This window comes from Phalacrocorax carbo, unplaced genomic scaffold (genome assembly GCF_963921805.1).
Source record: "Phalacrocorax carbo unplaced genomic scaffold, bPhaCar2.1 SCAFFOLD_293, whole genome shotgun sequence".
In the NCBI taxonomy this organism is placed as follows: domain Eukaryota; kingdom Metazoa; phylum Chordata; class Aves; order Suliformes; family Phalacrocoracidae; genus Phalacrocorax; species Phalacrocorax carbo.
Genome location: NW_026990509.1, coordinates 1,442 through 21,731, shown reverse-complemented (window position 1 = coordinate 21,731; position 20,290 = coordinate 1,442). Strand labels below are relative to the sequence as shown.

Sequence of the window (20,290 nt, the reverse complement as noted above, 5' to 3'; positions counted from 1 at the left end):
CTGTCCCTGAGTGTCCTGTGTCCCTCCGACTGTCCCCGAGTGTCCTGTGTCCCTCCGACTGTCCCTGGGTGTCCTGTGCCCCCTCCGACTGTCCCTGAGTGCCCTGTGTCCCTCCGACTGTCCCTGAGTGTCCTGTGTCCCCTCCGACTGTCCCTGAGTGCCCTGTGTCCCTCCGACTGTCCCTGAGTGTCCTGTGTCCCCTCCGACTGTCCCCGAGTGTCCTGTGTCCCTCCGACTGTCCCTGAGTGTCCTGTGTCCCCTCCGACTGTCCCCGAGTGTCCTGTGTCCCTCCGACTGTCCCTGGGTGCCCTGTGTCCCCTCCGACTGTCCCTGAGTGCCCTGTGCCCCCTCCGACTGTCCCCTGAGTGTCCTGTGCCCCCTCCGACTGTCCCTGGGTGTCCTGTGTCCCCTCCGACTGTCCCTGAGTGTCCTGTGTCCCTCCGACTGTCCCTGAGTGCCCTGTGTCCCTCCGACTGTCCCTGGGTGTCCTGTGTCCCCTCCGACTGTCCCCTGAGTGTCCTGTGCCCCCTCCGACTGTCCCTGAGTGTCCTGTGTCCCTCCGACTGTCCCTGAGTGCCCTGTGCCCCCTCCGACTGTCCCCGGGTGTCCTGTGTCCCCTCCGACTGTCCCCTGAATGTCCTGTGCCCCCTCCGACTGTCCCTGAGTTCCCTGTGTCCCTCCGACTGTCCCTGGGTGTCCTGTGTCCCCTCCGACTGTCCCCTGAGTGTCCTGTGCCCCCTCCGACTGTCCCCGAGTGCCCTGTGCCCCCTCCGACTGTCCCTGGGTGTCCTGTGTCCCTCCGACTGTCCCCGGGTGTCCTGTGCCCCCTCCGACTGTCCCTGAGTGTCCTGTGTCCCTCCGACTGTCCCCTGAGTGTCCTGTGTCCCCTCCGACTGTCCCTGGGTGTCCTGTGCCCCCTCCGACTGTCCCTGAGTGTCCTGTGTCCCTCCGACTGTCCCTGAGTGCTCTGTGTCCCTCCGACTGTCCCTGAGTGTCCTGTGTCCCCTCCGACCGTCACTGAGTGTCCTGTGCCCCCTCCGACTGTCCCCTGAGTGTCCTGTGTCCCCTCCGACTGTCCCCTGAGTGCCCTGTGTCCCTCCGACTGTCCCTGAGTGTCCTGTGTCCCCTCCGACCGTCACTGAGTGTCCTGTGCCCCCTCCGACTGTCCCCAGAGTGCCCTGTGCCCCCTCCGACTGTCCCCTGAGTGCCCTGTGCCCCCTCCGACTGTCCCTGAGTGCCCTGTGTCCCCTCCGACTGTCCCTGAGTGTCCTGTGCCCCTCCGACTGTCCCCTGAGTGCCCTGTGCCCCTCCGACTGTCCCCTGAGTGTCCTGTGTCCCTCCGACTGTCCCTGAGTGCCCTGTGCCCCCTCCGACTGTCCCTGAGTGCCCTGTGCCCCCTCCGACTGTCCCTGAGTGTCCTGTGTCCCTCCGACTGTCCCTGAGTGCCCTGTGCCCCCTCCGACTGTCCCTGAGTGTCCTGTGTCCCCTCCGACTGTCCCTGAGTGTCCTGTGTCCCTCCGACTGTCCCTGAGTGTCCTGTGCCCCCTCCGACTGTCCCTGAGTGTCCTGTGTCCCTCCGACTGTCCCTGAGTGTCCTGTGCCCCCTCCGACTGTCCCTGAGTGCCCTGTGCCCCCTCCGACTGTCCCTGGGTGCCCTGTGTCCCCTCCGACTGTCCCCTGAGTGTCCTGTGCCCCCTCTGACTGTCCCCGAGTGCCCTGTGCCCCCTCCGACTGTCCCTGGGTGTCCTGTGTCCCTCCGACTGTCCCCGGGTGTCCTGTGCCCCCTCCGACTGTCCCTGAGTGTCCTGTGTCCCTCCGACTGTCCCCTGAGTGTCCTGTGCCCCCTCCGACTGTCCCTGAGTGCCCTGTGCCCCCTCCGACTGTCCCTGAGTGTCCTGTGTCCCTCCGACTGTCCCTGAGTGTCCTGTGCCCCCTCCGACTGTCCCTGAGTGCCCTGTGCCCCCTCCGACTGTCCCTGGGTGCCCTGTGTCCCCTCCGACTGTCCCCTGAGTGTCCTGTGCCCCCTCCGACTGTCCCCGAGTGCCCTGTGCCCCCTCCGACTGTCCCTGGGTGTCCTGTGTCCCTCCGACTGTCCCCGGGTGTCCTGTGCCCCCTCCGACTGTCCCTGAGTGTCCTGTGTCCCTCCGACTGTCCCCTGAGTGTCCTGTGCCCCCTCCGACTGTCCCCGAGTGCCCTGTGTCCCTCCGACTGTCCCTGAGTGTCCTGTGCCCCCTCCGACTGTCCCCAGAGTGCCCTGTGCCCCCTCCGACTGTCCCCTGAGTGCCCTGTGCCCCCTCCGACTGTCCCTGAGTGCCCTGTGTCCCCTCCGACTGTCCCTGAGTGTCCTGTGCCCCCTCCGACTGTCCCCTGAGTGTCCTGTGTCCCCTCCGACTGTCGCCTGAGTGCCCTGTGTCCCCTCCGACTGTCCCTGAGTGCCCTGTGTCCCTCCGACTGTCCCTGAGTGTCCTGTGCCCCCTCCGACTGTCCCCTGAGTGCCCTGTGTCCCCTCCGACTGTCCCTGAATGTCCTGTGTCCCTCCGACTGTCCCTGAGTGCCCTGTGCCCCTCCGACTGTCCCCTGAGTGTCCTGTGCCCCTCCGACTGTCACCTGAGTGTCCTGTGTCCCTCCGACTGTCCCTGAGTGCCCTGTGCCCCCTCCGACTGTCCCTGAGTGCCCTGTGCCCCCTCCGACTGTCCCTGAGTGTCCTGTGTCCCTCCGACTGTCCTTGAGTGTCCTGTGCCCCCTCCGACTGTCCCCGAGTGTCCTGTGCCCCTCCGACTGTCCCCTGAGTGCCCTGTGCCCCTCCGACTGTCACCTGAGTGTCCTGTGTCCCTCCGACTGTCCCTGAGTGTCCTGTGCCCCCTCCGACTGTCCCTGAGTGTCCTGTGTCCCTCCGACTGTCCGCTGAGTGTCCTGTGCCCCCTCCGACTGTCCCTGAGTGTCCTGTGTCCCTCCGACTGTCCCTGAGTGTCCTGTGTCCCCTCCGACTGTCCCTGAGTGCCCTGTGTCCCTCCGACTGTCCCCGAGTGTCCTGTGTCCCTCCGACTGTCCCTGGGTGTCCTGTGCCCCCTCCGACTGTCCCTGAGTGCCCTGTGTCCCTCCGACTGTCCCTGAGTGCCCTGTGTCCCCTCCGACTGTCCCTGAGTGCCCTGTGTCCCTCCGACTGTCCCCGAGTGTCCTGTGTCCCTCCGACTGTCCCTGGGTGTCCTGTGCCCCCTCCGACTGTCCCTGAGTGCCCTGTGTCCCTCCGACTGTCCCTGAGTGTCCTGTGTCCCCTCCGACTGTCCCTGAGTGCCCTGTGTCCCTCCGACTGTCCCTGAGTGTCCTGTGTCCCCTCCGACTGTCCCCGAGTGTCCTGTGTCCCTCCGACTGTCCCTGAGTGTCCTGTGTCCCCTCCGACTGTCCCCGAGTGTCCTGTGTCCCTCCGACTGTCCCTGGGTGCCCTGTGTCCCCTCCGACTGTCCCTGAGTGCCCTGTGCCCCCTCCGACTGTCCCCTGAGTGTCCTGTGCCCCCTCCGACTGTCCCTGGGTGTCCTGTGTCCCCTCCGACTGTCCCTGGGTGTCCTGTGTCCCTCCGACTGTCCCTGAGTGCCCTGTGTCCCTCCGACTGTCCCTGGGTGTCCTGTGTCCCCTCCGACTGTCCCCTGAGTGTCCTGTGCCCCCTCCGACTGTCCCTGAGTGTCCTGTGTCCCTCCGACTGTCCCTGAGTGCCCTGTGCCCCCTCCGACTGTCCCCGGGTGTCCTGTGTCCCCTCCGACTGTCCCCTGAATGTCCTGTGCCCCCTCCGACTGTCCCTGAGTGCCCTGTGTCCCTCCGACTGTCCCTGGGTGTCCTGTGTCCCCTCCGACTGTCCCCTGAGTGTCCTGTGCCCCCTCCGACTGTCCCCGAGTGCCCTGTGCCCCCTCCGACTGTCCCTGGGTGTCCTGTGTCCCTCCGACTGTCCCCGGGTGTCCTGTGCCCCCTCCGACTGTCCCTGAGTGTCCTGTGTCCCTCCGACTGTCCCCTGAGTGTCCTGTGTCCCCTCCGACTGTCCCTGGGTGTCCTGTGCCCCCTCCGACTGTCCCTGAGTGTCCTGTGTCCCTCCGACTGTCCCTGAGTGCTCTGTGTCCCTCCGACTGTCCCTGAGTGTCCTGTGTCCCCTCCGACCGTCACTGAGTGTCCTGTGCCCCCTCCGACTGTCCCCTGAGTGTCCTGTGTCCCCTCCGACTGTCCCCTGAGTGCCCTGTGTCCCTCCGACTGTCCCTGAGTGTCTGTGTCCCCTCCGACCGTCACTGAGTGTCCTGTGCCCCCTCCGACTGTCCCCAGAGTGCCCTGTGCCCCCTCCGACTGTCCCCTGAGTGCCCTGTGCCCCCTCCGACTGTCCCTGAGTGCCCTGTGTCCCCTCCGACTGTCCCTGAGTGTCCTGTGCCCCTCCGACTGTCCCCTGAGTGCCCTGTGCCCCTCCGACTGTCCCCTGAGTGTCCTGTGTCCCTCCGACTGTCCCTGAGTGCCCTGTGCCCCCTCCGACTGTCCCTGAGTGCCCTGTGCCCCCTCCGACTGTCCCTGAGTGTCCTGTGTCCCTCCGACTGTCCCTGAGTGCCCTGTGCCCCCTCCGACTGTCCCTGAGTGTCCTGTGTCCCCTCCGACTGTCCCTGAGTGTCCTGTGTCCCTCCGACTGTCCCTGAGTGTCCTGTGCCCCCTCCGACTGTCCCTGAGTGTCCTGTGTCCCTCCGACTGTCCGCTGAGTGTCCTGTGCCCCCTCCGACTGTCCCTGAGTGTCCTGTGTCCCTCCGACTGTCCCTGAGTGTCCTGTGCCCCCTCCGACTGTCCCTGAGTGTCCTGTGTCCCTCCGACTGTCCCCGAGTGTCCTGTGTCCCTCCGACTGTCCCTGAATGTCCTGTGTCCCCTCCGACTGTCCCTGAGTGTCCTGTGCCCCCTCCGACTGTCCCCGGGTGTCCTGTGTCCCCTCCGACTGTCCCCGGGTGCCCTGTGCCCCCTCCGACTGTCCCTGAGTGTCCTGTGTCCCCTCCGACTGTCCCTGAGTGTCCTGTGTCCCTCCGACTGTCCCTGAGTGTCCTGTGTCCCCTCCGACTGTCCCTGAGTGTCCTGTGTCCCTCCGACTGTCCGCTGAGTGTCCTGTGCCCCCTCCGACTGTCCCTGAGTGTCCTGTGTCCCTCCGACTGTCCCTGAGTGTCCTGTGTCCCCTCCGACTGTCCCTGAGTGTCCTGTGTCCCTCCGACTGTCCCCGAGTGTCCTGTGTCCCTCCGACTGTCCCTGGGTGTCCTGTGCCCCCTCCGACTGTCCCTGAATGTCCTGTGTCCCCTCCGACTGTCCCTGAGTGTCCTGTGTCCCCTCCGACTGTCCCTGAGTGCCCTGTGTCCCTCCGACTGTCCCTGAGTGTCCTGTGTCCCCTCCGACTGTCCCCGAGTGTCCTGTGTCCCTCCGACTGTCCCTGAGTGTCCTGTGTCCCCTCCGACTGTCCCCGAGTGTCCTGTGTCCCTCCGACTGTCCCTGAGTGCCCTGTGTCCCCTCCGACTGTCCCCGGGTGTCCTGTGTCCCTCCGACTGTCCCTGGGTGTCCTGTGTCCCCTCCGACTGTCCCTGAGTGCCCTGTGCCCCCTCCGACTGTCCCCTGAGTGTCCTGTGCCCCCTCCGACTGTCCCTGGGTGTCCTGTGTCCCTCCGACTGTCCCCTGAGTGTCCTGTGTCCCTCCGACTGTCCCTGAGTGCCCTGTGTCCCTCCGACTGTCCCTGGGTGTCCTGTGTCCCCTCCGACTGTCCCCTGAGTGTCCTGTGCCCCCTCCGACTGTCCCTGAGTGCCCTGTGCCCCCTCCGACTGTCCCTGAGTGCCCTGTGTCCCTCCGACTGTCCCTGGGTGCCCTGTGTCCCCTCCGACTGTCCCCTGAGTGTCCTGTGCCCCCTCCGACTGTCCCCGAGTGCCCTGTGCCCCCTCCGACTGTCCCTGGGTGTCCTGTGTCCCTCCGACTGTCCCCGGGTGTCCTGTGCCCCCTCCGACTGTCCCTGAGTGTCCTGTGTCCCTCCGACTGTCCCCTGAGTGTCCTGTGCCCCCTCCGACTGTCCCCGAGTGCCCTGTGTCCCTCCGACTGTCCCTGAGTGTCCTGTGTCCCCTCCGACCGTCACTGAGTGTCCTGTGCCCCCTCCGACTGTCCCCAGAGTGCCCTGTGCCCCCTCCGACTGTCCCCTGAGTGCCCTGTGTCCCTCCGACTGTCCCCAGAGTGCCCTGTGCCCCCTCCGACTGTCCCCTGAGTGCCCTGTGCCCCCTCCGACTGTCCCTGAGTGCCCTGTGTCCCCTCCGACTGTCCCTGAGTGTCCTGTGCCCCTCCGACTGTCACCTGAGTGTCCTGTGTCCCTCCGACTGTCACCTGAGTGTCCTGTGTCCCTCCGACTGTCCCTGAGTGCCCTGTGCCCCCTCCGACTGTCCCTGAGTGCCCTGTGCCCCCTCCGACTGTCCCTGAGTGTCCTGTGTCCCTCCGACTGTCCTTGAGTGTCCTGTGCCCCCTCCGACTGTCCCCGAGTGTCCTGTGCCCCTCCGACTGTCCCCTGAGTGCCCTGTGCCCCTCCGACTGTCACCTGAGTGTCCTGTGTCCCTCCGACTGTCCCTGAGTGCCCTGTGCCCCCTCCGACTGTCCCCTGAGTGCCCTGTGTCCCCTCCGACTGTCCCTGAGTGTCCTGTGCCCCTCCGACTGTCCCCTGAGTGCCCTGTGTCCCCTCCGACTGTCCCTGAGTGTCCTGTGCCCCTCCGACTGTCCCCGAGTGTCCTGTGCCCCTCCGACTGTCCCCTGAGTGCCCTGTGCCCCCTCCGACTGTCCCCTGAGTGCCCTGTGTCCCCTCCGACTGTCCCTGAGTGCCCTGTGTCCCTCCGACTGTCCCTGAGTGTCCTGTGTCCCCTCCGACTGTCCCTGAGTGTCCTGTGTCCCTCCGACTGTCCCTGAGTGCCCTGTGCCCCCTCCGACTGTCCCTGGGTGTCCTGTGTCCCCTCCGACTGTCCCTGAGTGCCCTGTGTCCCTCCGACTGTCCCTGAGTGCCCTGTGCCCCCTCCGACTGTCCCTGAGTGCCCTGTGCCCCCTCCGACTGTCCCCTGAGTGCCCTGTGTCCCTCCGACTGTCCCTGAGTGTCCTGTGTCCCTCCGACTGTCCCTGAGTGCCCTGTGTCCCTCCGACTGTCCCTGAGTGTCCTGTGTCCCTCCGACTGTCCCCTGAGTGCCCTGTTCCCCCTCCGACTGTCCCCTGAGTGCCCTGTGTCCCCTCCGACTGTCCCCTGAGTGTCCTGTGCCCCCTCCGACTGTCCCTGAGTGTCCTGTGTCCCTCCGACTGTCCCTGAGTGCCCTGTGCCCCCTCCGACTGTCCCCGGGTGTCCTGTGCCCCCTCCGACTGTCCCTGGGTGTCCTGTGCCCCTCCGACTGTCCCTGGGTGTCCTGTGTCCCCTCCGACTGTCCCTGAGTGCCCTGTGTCCCTCTGACTGTCCCTGGGTGTCCTGTGTCCCTCCGACTGTCCCTGAGTGCCCTGTGCCCCCTCCGACTGTCCCTGAGTGCCCTGTGTCCCTCCGACTGTCCCTGAGTGCCCTGTGCCCCCTCTGACTGTCCCTGAGTGCCCTGTGTCCCCTCCGACTGTCCCTGAGTGTCCTGTGTCCCTCCGACTGTCCCTGAATGTCCTGTGTCCCCTCCGACTGTCCCCGAGTGTCCTGTGTCCCTCCGACTGTCCCCTGAGTGCCCTGTGCCCCCTCCGACTGTCCCCTGAGTGCCCTGTGCCCCCTCCGACTGTCCCCGAGTGTCCTGTGCCCCTCCGACTGTCCCTGAGTGCCCTGTGCCCCCTCCGACTGTCCCTGGGTGTCCTGTGCCCCCTCCGACTGTCCCTGAGTGCCCTGTGCCCCCTCCGACTGTCCCTGAGTGTCCTGTGTCCCTCCGACTGTCCCTGGGTGTCCTGTGTCCCCTCCGACTGTCCCTGAGTGCCCTGTGCCCCCTCCGACTGTCCCTGGGTGTCCTGTGTCCCCTCCGACTGTCCCCTGAGTGCCCTGTGTCCCCTCCTACTGTCCCCTGAGTGCCCTGTGCCCCCTCCGACTGTCCCTGGGTGTCCTGTGTCCCCTCCTACTGTCCCTGAGTGCCCTGTGCCCCCTCCGACTGTCCCCTGAGTGCCCTGTGCCCCCTCCCTCTGTCCCTGAATGTCCTGTGTCCCTCCGACTGTCCCTGAGTGCCCTGTGCCCCCTCCGGCTGTCCCTGGGTGTCCTAAGTCCCCTCCGACTGTCCCTGAGTGTCCTGTGTCCCCTCCGACTGTCCCCGAGTGTCCTGTGTCCCTCCGACTGTCCCTGAGTGCCCTGTGCCCCCTCCGACTGTCCCTGGGTGTCCTAAGTCCCCTCCGACTGTCCCTGAGTGTCCTGTGCCCCCTCCGACTGTCCCTGAGTGCCCTGTGCCCCCTCCGACTGTCCCCTGAGTGCCCTGTGCCCCCTCCGACTGTCCCTGAGTGCCCTGTGTCCCCTCCGACTGTCCCTGAGTGTCCTGTGCCCCTCCGACTGTCCCCTGAGTGCCCTGTGCCCCTCCGACTGTCACCTGAGTGTCCTGTGTCCCTCCGACTGTCCCTGAGTGCCCTGTGCCCCCTCCGACTGTCCCTGAGTGCCCTGTGCCCCCTCCGACTGTCCCTGAGTGTCCTGTGTCCCTCCGACTGTCCTTGAGTGTCCTGTGCCCCCTCCGACTGTCCCCGAGTGTCCTGTGCCCCTCCGACTGTCCCCTGAGTGCCCTGTGCCCCTCCGACTGTCACCTGAGTGTCCTGTGTCCCTCCGACTGTCCCTGAGTGCCCTGTGCCCCCTCCGACTGTCCCCTGAGTGCCCTGTGTCCCCTCCGACTGTCCCTGAGTGTCCTGTGCCCCTCCGACTGTCCCCTGAGTGCCCTGTGTCCCCTCCGACTGTCCCTGAGTGTCCTGTGCCCCTCCGACTGTCCCCTGAGTGCCCTGTGTCCCCTCCGACTGTCCCTGAGTGTCCTGTGCCCCTCCGACTGTCCCCGAGTGTCCTGTGCCCCTCCGACTGTCCCCTGAGTGCCCTGTGCCCCCTCCGACTGTCCCCTGAGTGCCCTGTGTCCCCTCCGACTGTCCCTGAGTGCCCTGTGTCCCTCCGACTGTCCCTGAGTGTCCTGTGTCCCCTCCGACTGTCCCTGAGTGTCCTGTGTCCCTCCGACTGTCCCTGAGTGCCCTGTGCCCCCTCCGACTGTCCCTGGGTGTCCTGTGTCCCCTCCGACTGTCCCTGAGTGTCCTGTGTCCCCTCCGACTGTCCCTGAGTGCCCTGTGTCCCTCCGACTGTCCCTGAGTGCCCTGTGCCCCCTCCGACTGTCCCTGAGTGCCCTGTGCCCCCTCCGACTGTCCCCTGAGTGCCCTGTGTCCCTCCGACTGTCCCTGAGTGTCCTGTGTCCCTCCGACTGTCCCTGAGTGCCCTGTGTCCCCTCCGACTGTCCCTGAGTGTCCTGTGTCCCTCCGACTGTCCCCTGAGTGCCCTGTGTCCCCTCCGACTGTCCCCTGAGTGTCCTGTGCCCCCTCCGACTGTCCCTGAGTGTCCTGTGTCCCTCCGACTGTCCCTGAGTGCCCTGTGCCCCCTCCGACTGTCCCCGGGTGTCCTGTGCCCCCTCCGACTGTCCCTGGGTGTCCTGTGCCCCTCCGACTGTCCCTGGGTGTCCTGTGTCCCCTCCGACTGTCCCTGAGTGCCCTGTGTCCCTCTGACTGTCCCTGGGTGTCCTGTGTCCCTCCGACTGTCCCTGAGTGCCCTGTGCCCCCTCCGACTGTCCCTGAGTGCCCTGTGTCCCTCCGACTGTCCCTGAGTGCCCTGTGCCCCCTCTGACTGTCCCTGAGTGTCCTGTGCCCCCTCCGACTGTCCCTGAGTGTCCTGTGTCCCTCCGACTGTCCCTGAGTGTCCTGTGTCCCCTCCGACTGTCCCCGAGTGTCCTGTGTCCCTCCGACTGTCCCCTGAGTGCCCTGTGCCCCCTCCGACTGTCCCCTGAGTGCCCTGTGCCCCCTCCGACTGTCCCCGAGTGTCCTGTGCCCCTCCGACTGTCCCTGAGTGCCCTGTGCCCCCTCCGACTGTCCCTGGGTGTCCTGTGCCCCCTCCGACTGTCCCTGAGTGCCCTGTGCCCCCTCCGACTGTCCCTGAGTGTCCTGTGTCCCTCCGACTGTCCCTGGGTGTCCTGTGTCCCCTCCGACTGTCCCTGAGTGCCCTGTGCCCCCTCCGACTGTCCCTGGGTGTCCTGTGTCCCCTCCGACTGTCCCCTGAGTGCCCTGTGTCCCCTCCTACTGTCCCCTGAGTGCCCTGTGCCCCCTCCGACTGTCCCTGGGTGTCCTGTGTCCCCTCCTACTGTCCCTGAGTGCCCTGTGCCCCCTCCGACTGTCCCCTGAGTGCCCTGTGCCCCCTCCCTCTGTCCCTGAATGTCCTGTGTCCCTCCGACTGTCCCTGAGTGCCCTGTGCCCCCTCCGGCTGTCCCTGGGTGTCCTAAGTCCCCTCCGACTGTCCCTGAGTGTCCTGTGTCCCCTCCGACTGTCCCCGAGTGTCCTGTGTCCCTCCGACTGTCCCTGAGTGCCCTGTGCCCCCTCCGACTGTCCCTGGGTGTCCTAAGTCCCCTCCGACTGTCCCTGAGTGTCCTGTGCCCCCTCCGACTGTCCCTGAGTGCCCTGTGTCCCCTCTGACTGTCCCTGAGTGTCCTGTGTCCCTCCGACTGTCCCTGGGTGTCCTAAGTCCCCTCCGACTGTCCCTGAGTGTCCTGTGCCCCCTCCGACTGTCCCTGAGTGTCCTGTGCCCCCTCTGACTGTCCCTGAGTGTCCTGTGTCCCTCCGACTGTCACCTGAGTGCCCTGTGCCCCCTCCGACTGTCCCTGAGTGTCCTGTGTCCCCTCCGACTGTCCCTGAGTGTCCTGTGCCCCCTCCGACTGTCCTTGAGTGTCCTGTGTCCCCTCCGACTGTCCTTGAGTGTCCTGTGCCCCTCCGACTGTCCCTGAGTGCCCTGTGTCCCTCCGACTGTCCCCTGAGTGCCCTGTGCCCCCTCCGACTGTCCCTGAGTGCCCTGTGCCCCTCCGACTGTCCCCTGAGTGCCCTGTGTCCCCTCCGACTGTCCCTGAGTGTCCTGTGCCCCCTCCGACTGTCCTTGAGTGTCCTGTGTCCCCTCCGACTGTCCCTGAGTGCCCTGTGCCCCCTCCGACTGTCCCTGAGTGCCCTGTGTCCCCTCCGACTGTCCCTGAGTGTCCTGTGCCCCCTCCGACTGTCCCTGAGTGCCCTGTGCCCCTCCGACTGTCCCCTGAGTGCCCTGTGTCCCCTCCGACTGTCCCTGAGTGTCCTGTGCCCCCTCCGACTGTCCTTGAGTGTCCTGTGCCCCCTCCGACTGTCCTTGAGTGTCCTGTGCCCCTCCGACTGTCCCTGAGTGCCCTGTGTCCCTCCGACTGTCCCCTGAGTGTCCTGTGCCCCCTCCGACTGTCCCTGAGTGCCCTGTGCCCCTCCGACTGTCCCCTGAGTGCCCTGTGCCCCCTCCGACTGTCCCTGGGTGCCCTGTGCCCCCTCCGACTGTCCGCTGAGTGTCCTGTGCCCCTCCGACTGTCCCTGAGTGCCCTGTGTCCCTCCGACTGTCCCCTGAGTGCCCTGTGCCCCCTCCGACTGTCCCTGAGTGCCCTGTGCCCCCTCCGACTGTCCCTGAGTGTCCTGTGCCCCCTCCGACTGTCCTTGAGTGTCCTGTGCCCCCTCCGACTGTCCCCGGGTGTCCTGTGCCCCCTCCGACTGTCCCCCGGGTGTTGTGTGCCAGTGGCGGGGTGTCCCTGGGTTCCACGCCACGCGGCCCCTGATCCCATCTGAGTCCCTCCGGGGGTCACCTGGCGACACACGGGTGACAGGAGTCCTGGCAAGGTGACACCCGAGGACACACGCGGTGACACCTGTGGGCTCAGGGGGACGCGTGGGTGAAACACGGGTGACACAGAAGGACCCACGGGTGACACGTGTCCACGCAAGGTGACAGGGTTGGACACAGCCAGACACGCGGGTGACACCCAACCACACACGGTGACACCCAGGGGTTACGTGTCCAGGCACGGTGACACCCGTGGACTCACATGGTGCCATCCGTGGACTCGTGGGTCACACACGGCCACGCACGGTGACACACGGGTGACACAAAAGAGCCCACAGTGACACGCAGCCACACACGGTGACACCTGTGCCCACCCGGGTGACACGTGTCGAGGTGCAGTGACACCCGTGGCCACACACGGTGACACCCGTGGGCACACAGGGACACACGGGTGACACACGTGTCCGCAGGGTGATACATGGTGACATGCGGGTGACACGTGCCCACACACGGTGACACCGGTGGACACGTGGGTCACACACGGCCACGCACGGTGACACGCGGGTGACACAAAAGGACCCACGGGTGACCTGTAACCACAGACGGTGACACCCGTGGACACATGAGTGACACGTGACGAGGCGCGGTGACACCCGTGGCCACGCCCACCCCCCCCCGTCCCGCGTGGGGACACCCGCAGCGCCGAAACCCCCTCCTTGGCGGACCCCGCTCTCCCCCCTCCCTCCCGGAACAATGGCGCCGCCCACGCGGGGCCGCTCCCCCGCTCGGTGCTCCCCAGGCGCGGTCAGCCATTGGCCGGCGCGACGCCCTCGACGCGCCTTCTCATTGGCTGGCTCCGGGAGCGGGGCGGGGACTTCTCTCCGGCCTATATAAGCGGCGCTGGCCGCCGCCCCGCTCTTTCCCGCTGCCGCGGTCGCCGCGGAGCTGAGGTGGGGCCGGGCCGGGCGCGCCGGGGCCGGGGTCGGGGCCGGGGGTCCCGCCGGTTCCTCCCGGGGCCAGTCGGGACCGGGGTCGCGGTGGGGGGCGCCGGGGAGGCCCGGGCCGGGCCGGGCCGCGGCCTTGTGGTGGGTGGGGGGGGCTCGGAGCGCTCTGCGCATGCGCGGGGACATGCGGGGGCGCCAGTGCGCATGCGCCGGGCCGCTGGCGGCCGCCCGCGCATGCGCAGAGCGGAGGGGGCCCCGACACGTGGTGGTGGTGGGGGGCTCCCGGCCCCTTGGGGGGGTCCCAGCCCATGAGACCCGGGCGGTGTGAGTTAGGGGTACCCTGGGTCCCCACGGGAGCTTTGGCGGGGCCCAGGGCCGTCATGGGAGCTCTGGGGGGGGGTCGCAGCCCATGGCACCCCCAAGGGAGCTGTTTCGGGGGGCGCTGGGACCCCCACGGGGACTTTGCGGGGGGGTCCCAGCCCATGACACCCCCCTGAGGAGGGTGTTTTGGGGGTGCCATGCACCCCTACCGGGGACTTCAGGGGGTCTCAGCCCATGAGACCCCCGAGGGGGGTGTTTTGGGGGACACCAGGACCACCATGAGCGTTTTGAGGGGTCGCAGCCCATGAGACCCCCTGACGGGGTGATTTGGGGGTCGCCTTGATTCCCACGGGGTCTTTGGAGGACCCCAGGACCTTCCTGGGAGCTCGGGGAGGGGGTCCCAGCCCATGACACCCCCCTGGATCTCTATGGCGATTTTGGTGGGGTTGCAGGCCATGACACCCCCTATGGGAGAGGTTTGGGGGTACTCTGGAGCCCAGCGGGTGCTTTCAGGGGGGTCCCAGCCCATGAGAGCCCCCCGAGGGGTTGATTTGGGGCTACCCCGGATCCCCATGGGGATTTCAGGGGGGTCCCAGGCCATGACACCCCCCAAGGGAGTTGATTTGGGGGTGCCCTGGATCCCCATGGGGATTTCAGGGGGGTCCCAGGCCATGACACTCCACAAAGGGAGGTGATTTGGGGGTGCCCTGGATCCCCATGGGGATTTCGGGGGGGTCCCAGGCCATGACACCCCCCCCAAGGGAGGTGATTTGGGGGTGCCCTGGATCCCCATGGGGGATTTCAGGGGGGTCCCAGGCCATGACACCCCCCCAAGGGAGTTGATTTGGGGGTGCCCTGGATCCCCATGGGGATTTCGGGGGGTCCCAGGCCATGACACCCCCCCAGGGGAGGTGATTTGGGGGTGCCCTGGTTCTCTGGCGATTTTGGGGGGGGCCACAGCCCACAACACCCCCTGAGGGAGGTGTTTTGGGGGGCCCCAGGACCCCAGTGGGAGCTCTGGGAGGGCTGCCACCCCCCAGCATGCTTGAGGAACCAGTGAGGGGGTGATCAGACCCCCACTGGCTATCTGGGGGGAGGGCTGGAGCCCATCATTGCCTCAGGCCTTTCAGCCCCCCCAAAACACCCCCCCCCCCCAGGAAGGGGCCATCAGACCCCCTGGATAATTTTGGGGGGGCCACACAGTTCTGGCAGCAGCTTCTGGCACAAAAGGGGGGTCGTTCACTTTGGGGGCGCCCCCAGTTTCTTCCTGGGGGGGCTTTTCTTCATCTAGGACCCCCTTTTTTTTGGGGGGGTGGAGCCCCAACAGCAGAGCTGACCCCCCAAATCCCCCCCCCCAACCCCCAAAAGCCCACCACCATGCCGGTCGCCCGGAGCTGGGTTTGCCGGAAAACCTACGTCACCCCTCGGCGCCCCTTCGAGAAATCCCGCCTCGACCAGGAGCTGAAGCTCATCGGTGAGTGTTGGGGGGGCAGGAGGAGGGTTGGGGGGTTTGGGGGACCCCCCTGACCCCCCCCAGCCTCGCTCTCCCAGGGGAATACGGGCTGCGGAACAAGCGGGAGGTCTGGAGGGTCAAGTTCACCCTGGCCAAGATCCGGAAGGCGGCGCGGGAGCTGCTCACCCTCGACGAGAAGGACCCCCGGCGCCTCTTTGAGGGTGAGTTGGGGGGGGCGCACCCCCTCTTTTCCTGCCCGGGGAGGCTCCCTCTCCTCCCTGGCACCCCCTTTTCCTGCCGGCTTGTGTTTTCCCCTCTCCGTTTGGCCGGTTTCCCCCGCGTTCGCCCCCGTTTTCCCGTTTCCTCTCACTTCCCCCCTGCTTCCTCCAGCTGGTTCCCATTTTGACCCCGTTTCCCCCCCATTTCCCAGCACCGAGAGCCCATTTTACCCCCGTTTCCTCCCATTTCCCGGCATCTGGACTCTGTTTTGCCCCGTTTCTCTGTGCTTCCCCCCCATTTCCTCCCAGTTAGACCCCATTTTACCCCCATTTTCTTGTGTCCCAGTGTCAGGACCCCATTTTACCCCCGTTTCTCCCATTTCCCGGCATCTGGACCCTGTTTCCCCCCGTTTCTCTGTGCTTCCCCCCCATTTCCTCCCAGTTAGACCCCGTTTTACCCCCATTTCCTTGTGTCCCAGTGTCAGGACCCCATTTTACCCCCGTTTCTCCCATTTCCCGGCATCTGGACCCTGTTTCCCCCGTTTCTCTGTGCTTCCCCCCCATTTCCTCCCAGTTAGACCCCATTTTACCCCCATTTCCTTGTGTCCCCATTTTACCCCCATTTCCTTGTGTCCCAGTGTCAGGACCCCATTTTACCCCGTTTCTCCCATTTCCCGGCATCTGGACCCTGTTTCCCCCCTGTTTCTCTGTGCTTCCCCCCCATTTCCTCCCAGTTAGACCCCGTTTTACCCCCCTTTCCCCGTGTCCCGGCATCAGGACCCCATTTCACCCCTGCCAGAGCCCTGTTTCCCCCCATGTCCCGGCAATGGGACCCCGTTTTGCCCTATTTCCTGGCACCCGGACCCCACATCAGGACCCCATTTTACCCATTTCCCCCCTTTTCCTGGCACCTGGACCCCATTTCCCCCTGTTTCCATCTGTGTCCTGGCGTTGAGACCCCATTTTATCCCCCTTTCCCAGTGTTTCTTCCCCATTTCTCCCTGTTTCCCGCTGCTGGGACCCCATTTTACCCCTGTTCCCCCTCATCTCCCCCCACTGGGACCCAGTTTCTCCCTGTTTCCTGCTGCTGGGACCCCATTTTACCCAAACTTCCTGGTGTTTCCCCCCATTTCCCCCTACTGGGACCCCGTTTCCCAGCGTTTCCATCCTGTTTCCCCCCCATTTCCTAGCGTTTCTTCCCCATTTCCCCCCGATTCCTGCCGTTGGGACCCCATTTTACCCTCGTTTCCTGGCATTTCTTCCCTGCTTCTGCCTGCTGGGACCCTGTTTCCCCCCGTTTCTCCCCCATTTCCCCCTGCCAGGACCCCATTTTACCCGTTTCCCAGCGCTTCGCCCCCATTTCCCGGTGTTTCCCACTGCCGGGACTCTGTTTCCTGGTGTTTTGTCCCCATTTCCCCTGGTTTCCCAGAGTTTTTCCCCCCCCGTTTCCCACCGCCAGGATCCTGTTTCTCCCTGTTTCCCGGCGCCTCGCCCCCGTTTCCCCCCCATTTCCTGGGGTTTTGCCTGTTTCTCCCCATTTCCCACCGTCGGGACCCCATTTCACCCCCGTTTCCTGGCATTTTGCCCCTGTTTCCCATGACTGGGCCTCCCGTTTCCTGGTGTTTCGCCCCCATTTCTCCCTGTTTCCCAGCATCTCTCCCAGTTTCTCCCCATTTCCCAGCGTTTCTCCCCGTTTCCCCCCACCAGGCCCCCGTTTCCCCCCACCAGCCCCCCATTTCCCGGCGTTTCCCCTGGTTTCCCCCCACCAGGCCCCTGTTCCCCCCCGTTTCCCGGCGTGTCCCCCCCGTCCCCCCTGCTGCGCCCCCCAGGGTGCCCGTTCCCCCCCCGTTCCCCCCCCGTTCCCCCCCCGTTTCTCGGCGTGTCCCCCCCGTTTCTCGGCGTGTCCCCCCCGCCGCGCCCCCCAGGGTGCCCGTTCCCCCCCGTTTCCCGGCGTTTCCCCTGGTTTCCCCCCACCAGCCCCCGTTTCTCCCTGTTCCCCCCCTGTTCCCCCCCGTCGCGCCCCCCAGGGTGCCCGTTCCCCCCCGTTTCCCGGCGTTTCCCCTGGTTTCCCCCCACCAGCCCCCCGTTTCTCCCCGTTCCCCCCCGTTCCCCCCCGTTTCTCCCCGTTCCCCCCCGTTTCCCGGCGTGTCCCCCCCGCCGCGCCCCCCAGGGTGCCCGTTCCCCCCCGTTTCCTGGCGTTTCCCCTGGTTTCCCCCCACCAGCCCCCGTTTCCCGGCGTTTCGCCCCCGTTTCCCCCCACCAGCCCCCTGTTTCTCCCCGTTCCCCCCCCGTTCCCCCCCGCCGCGCCCCCCAGCGTGACCGTTCCCCCCCGTTTCCCGGCGTTTCCCCTGGTTTCCCCCCACCAGCCCCCCGTTTCCCGCCGTTTCGCCCCCGTTTCCCCGCCGTTTCGCCCCCGTTTCCCGCCGTTTCGCCCCCGTTTCCCGCCGTTTCGCCCCCGTTTCCCGCCGTTTCGCCCCCGTTTCCCGCCGTTTCGCCCCCGTTTCGCCCCCGTTTCGCCCCCGTTTCGCCCCCGTTTCGCCCCCGTTTCGCCCCCGTTTCGCCCCGTTTCCCGCCGTTTCGCCCCCGTTTCCCGGCGTTTCGCCCCCGTTTCCCGGCGTTGCCCCCCAGGGTGCCCGTGCCCCCCGCAGGGAACGCGCTGCTGCGGCGCCTGGTGCGCGTCGGGGTGCTGGACGAGGGCAAGATGAAGCTCGATTATATCCTGGGGCTGAAGATCGAGGACTTCCTCGAGCGCCGCCTCCAGACCCAGGTCTTCAAGCTGGGCCTGGCCAAATCCATCCACCACGCCCGCGTCCTCATCCGCCAGCGCCACATCCGGTGGGTGCCCCCTGGGACCCCCCAACCCCCCCCCCACGGCACCCCGAAACCCCCCTCCCCGCCCCCGCCACCCACCGCTGCGGCGCCTCGCACAGGGGACGGGGTCCGGGAACGGGGAAACCCCACCCCCCCCTCAATTTCCTTTACAGCTTGTTTGGGGGGGGCCCGTGCTTCCCCACGACCCCCCCCCCTTTAAATTTTGGGGGGGCTCATTTGGGGTCCGTCCCCCCCCGACCCCCAAGTCTCACCCCAGGCAGGCACCCCGTGAAAGGGCTGGGGTCTGTCCCTAAGCGCTCCCCCCCTAGATTTTGGGGCTCCCCCCCTAGATTTTGGGGCTCCCCCCCTAGATTTTGGGGCTCCCCCCAGTTTGGGGCCCCTTAGAAATGTTGGGGGGCCCCTTAAGCCTGAGGCCCCCCCCCCCAATTTTTGGGCTGTGCCACCCCCTCCCCATTTCACCACAGTTCCGTGGGGCAGGGTCTCCCCTAGCAATGTTGGGGTGTCTGGGGGGATGTGGGGGGCTGTGGGTGTGATTTTCGGGGTGCTGACCCCCCCTTTTTTTCGGGGGGCCCCCCCAGGGTGCGGGAGCAGCTGAACAACCCCCTCCCCCATTTCTCCAGCCCCCCCAAGTCTCGCCGCAGCCGGGCACCCCGCGAAGGGGCCGGGGTCCGTGCCTGGGGGCTCCCCTTCAATCTTGGGGGGCTCCCCTTAAACCTGGGGCTCCCCTTCAATTTTGGGGGGGTCCCCATCAATCTTGGGGGTACCCACCTTAATTTTGGGGGGTTCCCTCAAGCGTGAGCCCCCCGTTTTTGGGGTGCCCCCCCCTGTTTCCCCGCGGTTCCCCAGGGCAGGCTCTCCCCGCCGTGGGGTCGGGGTGCCGGGGGTTTGGTGGGGGGGGGGGATTTTCGGGGTGCTGACCCCCCCTTTTTTCCGGGGGGCCCCCCCAGGGTGCGGGAGCAGCTGAACAACCCCCTCCCCCATTTCTCCAGCCCCCCCAAGTCTCACTGCAGCCGGGCACCCCGCGAAGGGGCCGGGGTCTGTGCCTGGGGGCTCCCCTTAGATCTTGGGGGGCTCCCCTTCAATTTTGGGGGGGTCCCCATAAATCTTGGGGGTCCCCACCTTAATTTTGGGGGGTTCCCTCAAGCGTGAGCCCCCCGTTTTTGGGGTGCCCCCCCCGTTTCCCCGCGGTTCCCCAGGGCAGGCTCTCCCCGCCGTGGGGTCGGGGTGCCGGGGGTTTGGTGGGGGGGGATTTTCGGGGTGCTGACCCCCCCCCTTTTTCCGGGGGGCCCCCCCAGGGTGCGGAAGCAGGTGGTGAACATCCCGTCGTTCATCGTGCGGCTGGACTCGCAGAAGCACATCGACTTCTCGCTGCGCTCCCCGTACGGGGGGGGGGCGCCCCGGCCGCGTCAAGCGCAAGAACGCCAAGAAGGGGCAGGGGGGCGCGGGGGGGGGCGAGGACGAGGAGGAGGACTGAGCCCCCCCAAAATCCGGGGGGGGCCCCTGGGGGTGAGAGACGGGGAATGGGGGGTGGGGGTGGGGGAGAGGAGGGGGTTTGGGGGGGGTTTGGGGGCATCAGGGGGGGTTTGGGGGTGCTGGGGGGGGCGAGGAGGACTGAGCCCCCCAAAAATCCGGGGGGGGCCCCTGGGGGTGAGAGACGGGGAATGGGGGGTGGGGGTGGGGGAGAGGAGGGGGTTTGGGGGGGGGTTTGGGGGCATCAGGGGGGGTTTGGGGGCATCAGGGGGGGTTTGGAGGTGCGGGGGGGGGGGGGGGGGCGGGGCGAGGAGGAGGACTGAGCCCCCCCAAAATCCGGGGGGGGCCCCTGGGGGTGAGAGACGGGGAATGGGGGGTGGGGGTGGGGGAGAGGAGGGGGTTTGGGGGCATCAGGGGGGGTTTGGGGGCATCAGGGGGGGTTTGGGGGTGCTGGGGGGGGGCGAGGAGGAGGACTGAGCCCCCAAAAATCCGGGGGGGGGCCCTGGGGGTGAGAGGTGGGGGAGGGGAGTGGGTTTGGGGGGGGTTTTGGGGGCACGGGGGGGGGAGGATGAGGAGGAGGACTGAGCCCCCCCCCCCCAAAATTCGGGGGGGGCCCCTGGGGGTGAGAGATGGGGCAGGGGGGGCCTGGGGGAGGGGGTTGGGGGGCTGGGAGTGGAGGAGTGGGGGAGGGGAGGGGGTTTTGGGGTGCTGGGGGGGGGTTTGGGGGCCCCCCATGATGGCAGCACTGGGCGCTGAACCCCCTGACGATGCCTGTGCCCCCCCCCAGGGGCCTTGACACCCCGGGGGGGGTCTGAGGGGGCCCCGGGGAGTTTTGGGGTGCCCTGGGTGGGTTTTGGGGGGTCCCCACTAACCCCTTCCCCCCCCCCTTTTTTTTTTCCAGGTCCTGGATTTGGGGGTTCCCTGGGGGGGTCCCCTGTGGGGGGTCAATGACAATAAATGGAGTTGTCCCACCAGGGTCTCTGTGTTTTGGGGGGGGTCCCCCAATTTTGGGGGGTCCCCAACCTTGGGGCGGGGTCCAGAGCCCTCAGTTGGGGGTGGGGTGGGGGGGGGGGTGTCCAGTTTTGGGGGGCTTCAGACCCCTTGGTTTGGGGGTGGGGGGGGGCCCTGAGCACCTGGGTGCTGTGGAGGGGTTTTGGGGTGGGGGGGTCCCTGAACTTGGGGGGGGGGGTTTGAGGGAGCGCCAAATTTGGGGGTGCCCAGACCCCTCAGTCTGGGGGGGTTCCTTGGAGGT

The 20,290-nt window shown here is 67.0% G+C and overlaps 1 protein-coding gene and 1 non-coding gene across 2 annotated transcripts; both read left to right on the top strand.

Annotated features, from left to right (window-relative positions):
* Positions 1 to 12,636: 12,636 nt before the first annotated feature.
* RPS9 (ribosomal protein S9) lies at positions 12,637 to 20,009 on the top strand. The gene is given in 7 exon segments (XM_064440509.1): positions 12,637 to 12,750; positions 14,434 to 14,539; positions 14,617 to 14,739; positions 17,385 to 17,571; positions 18,864 to 18,951; positions 18,953 to 19,074; positions 19,940 to 20,009. Coding segments are annotated over 5 exon segments (585 nt in total). The 5' UTR covers positions 12,637 to 12,750; positions 14,434 to 14,442; the 3' UTR covers positions 19,043 to 19,074; positions 19,940 to 20,009.
* On the top strand, positions 19,764 to 19,860 carry LOC135311376 (small nucleolar RNA SNORD88). The gene has a single exon (XR_010371034.1). It is a non-coding gene; the product is annotated as a small nucleolar RNA SNORD88 (small nucleolar RNA).
* Positions 20,010 to 20,290: the final 281 nt, after the last annotated feature.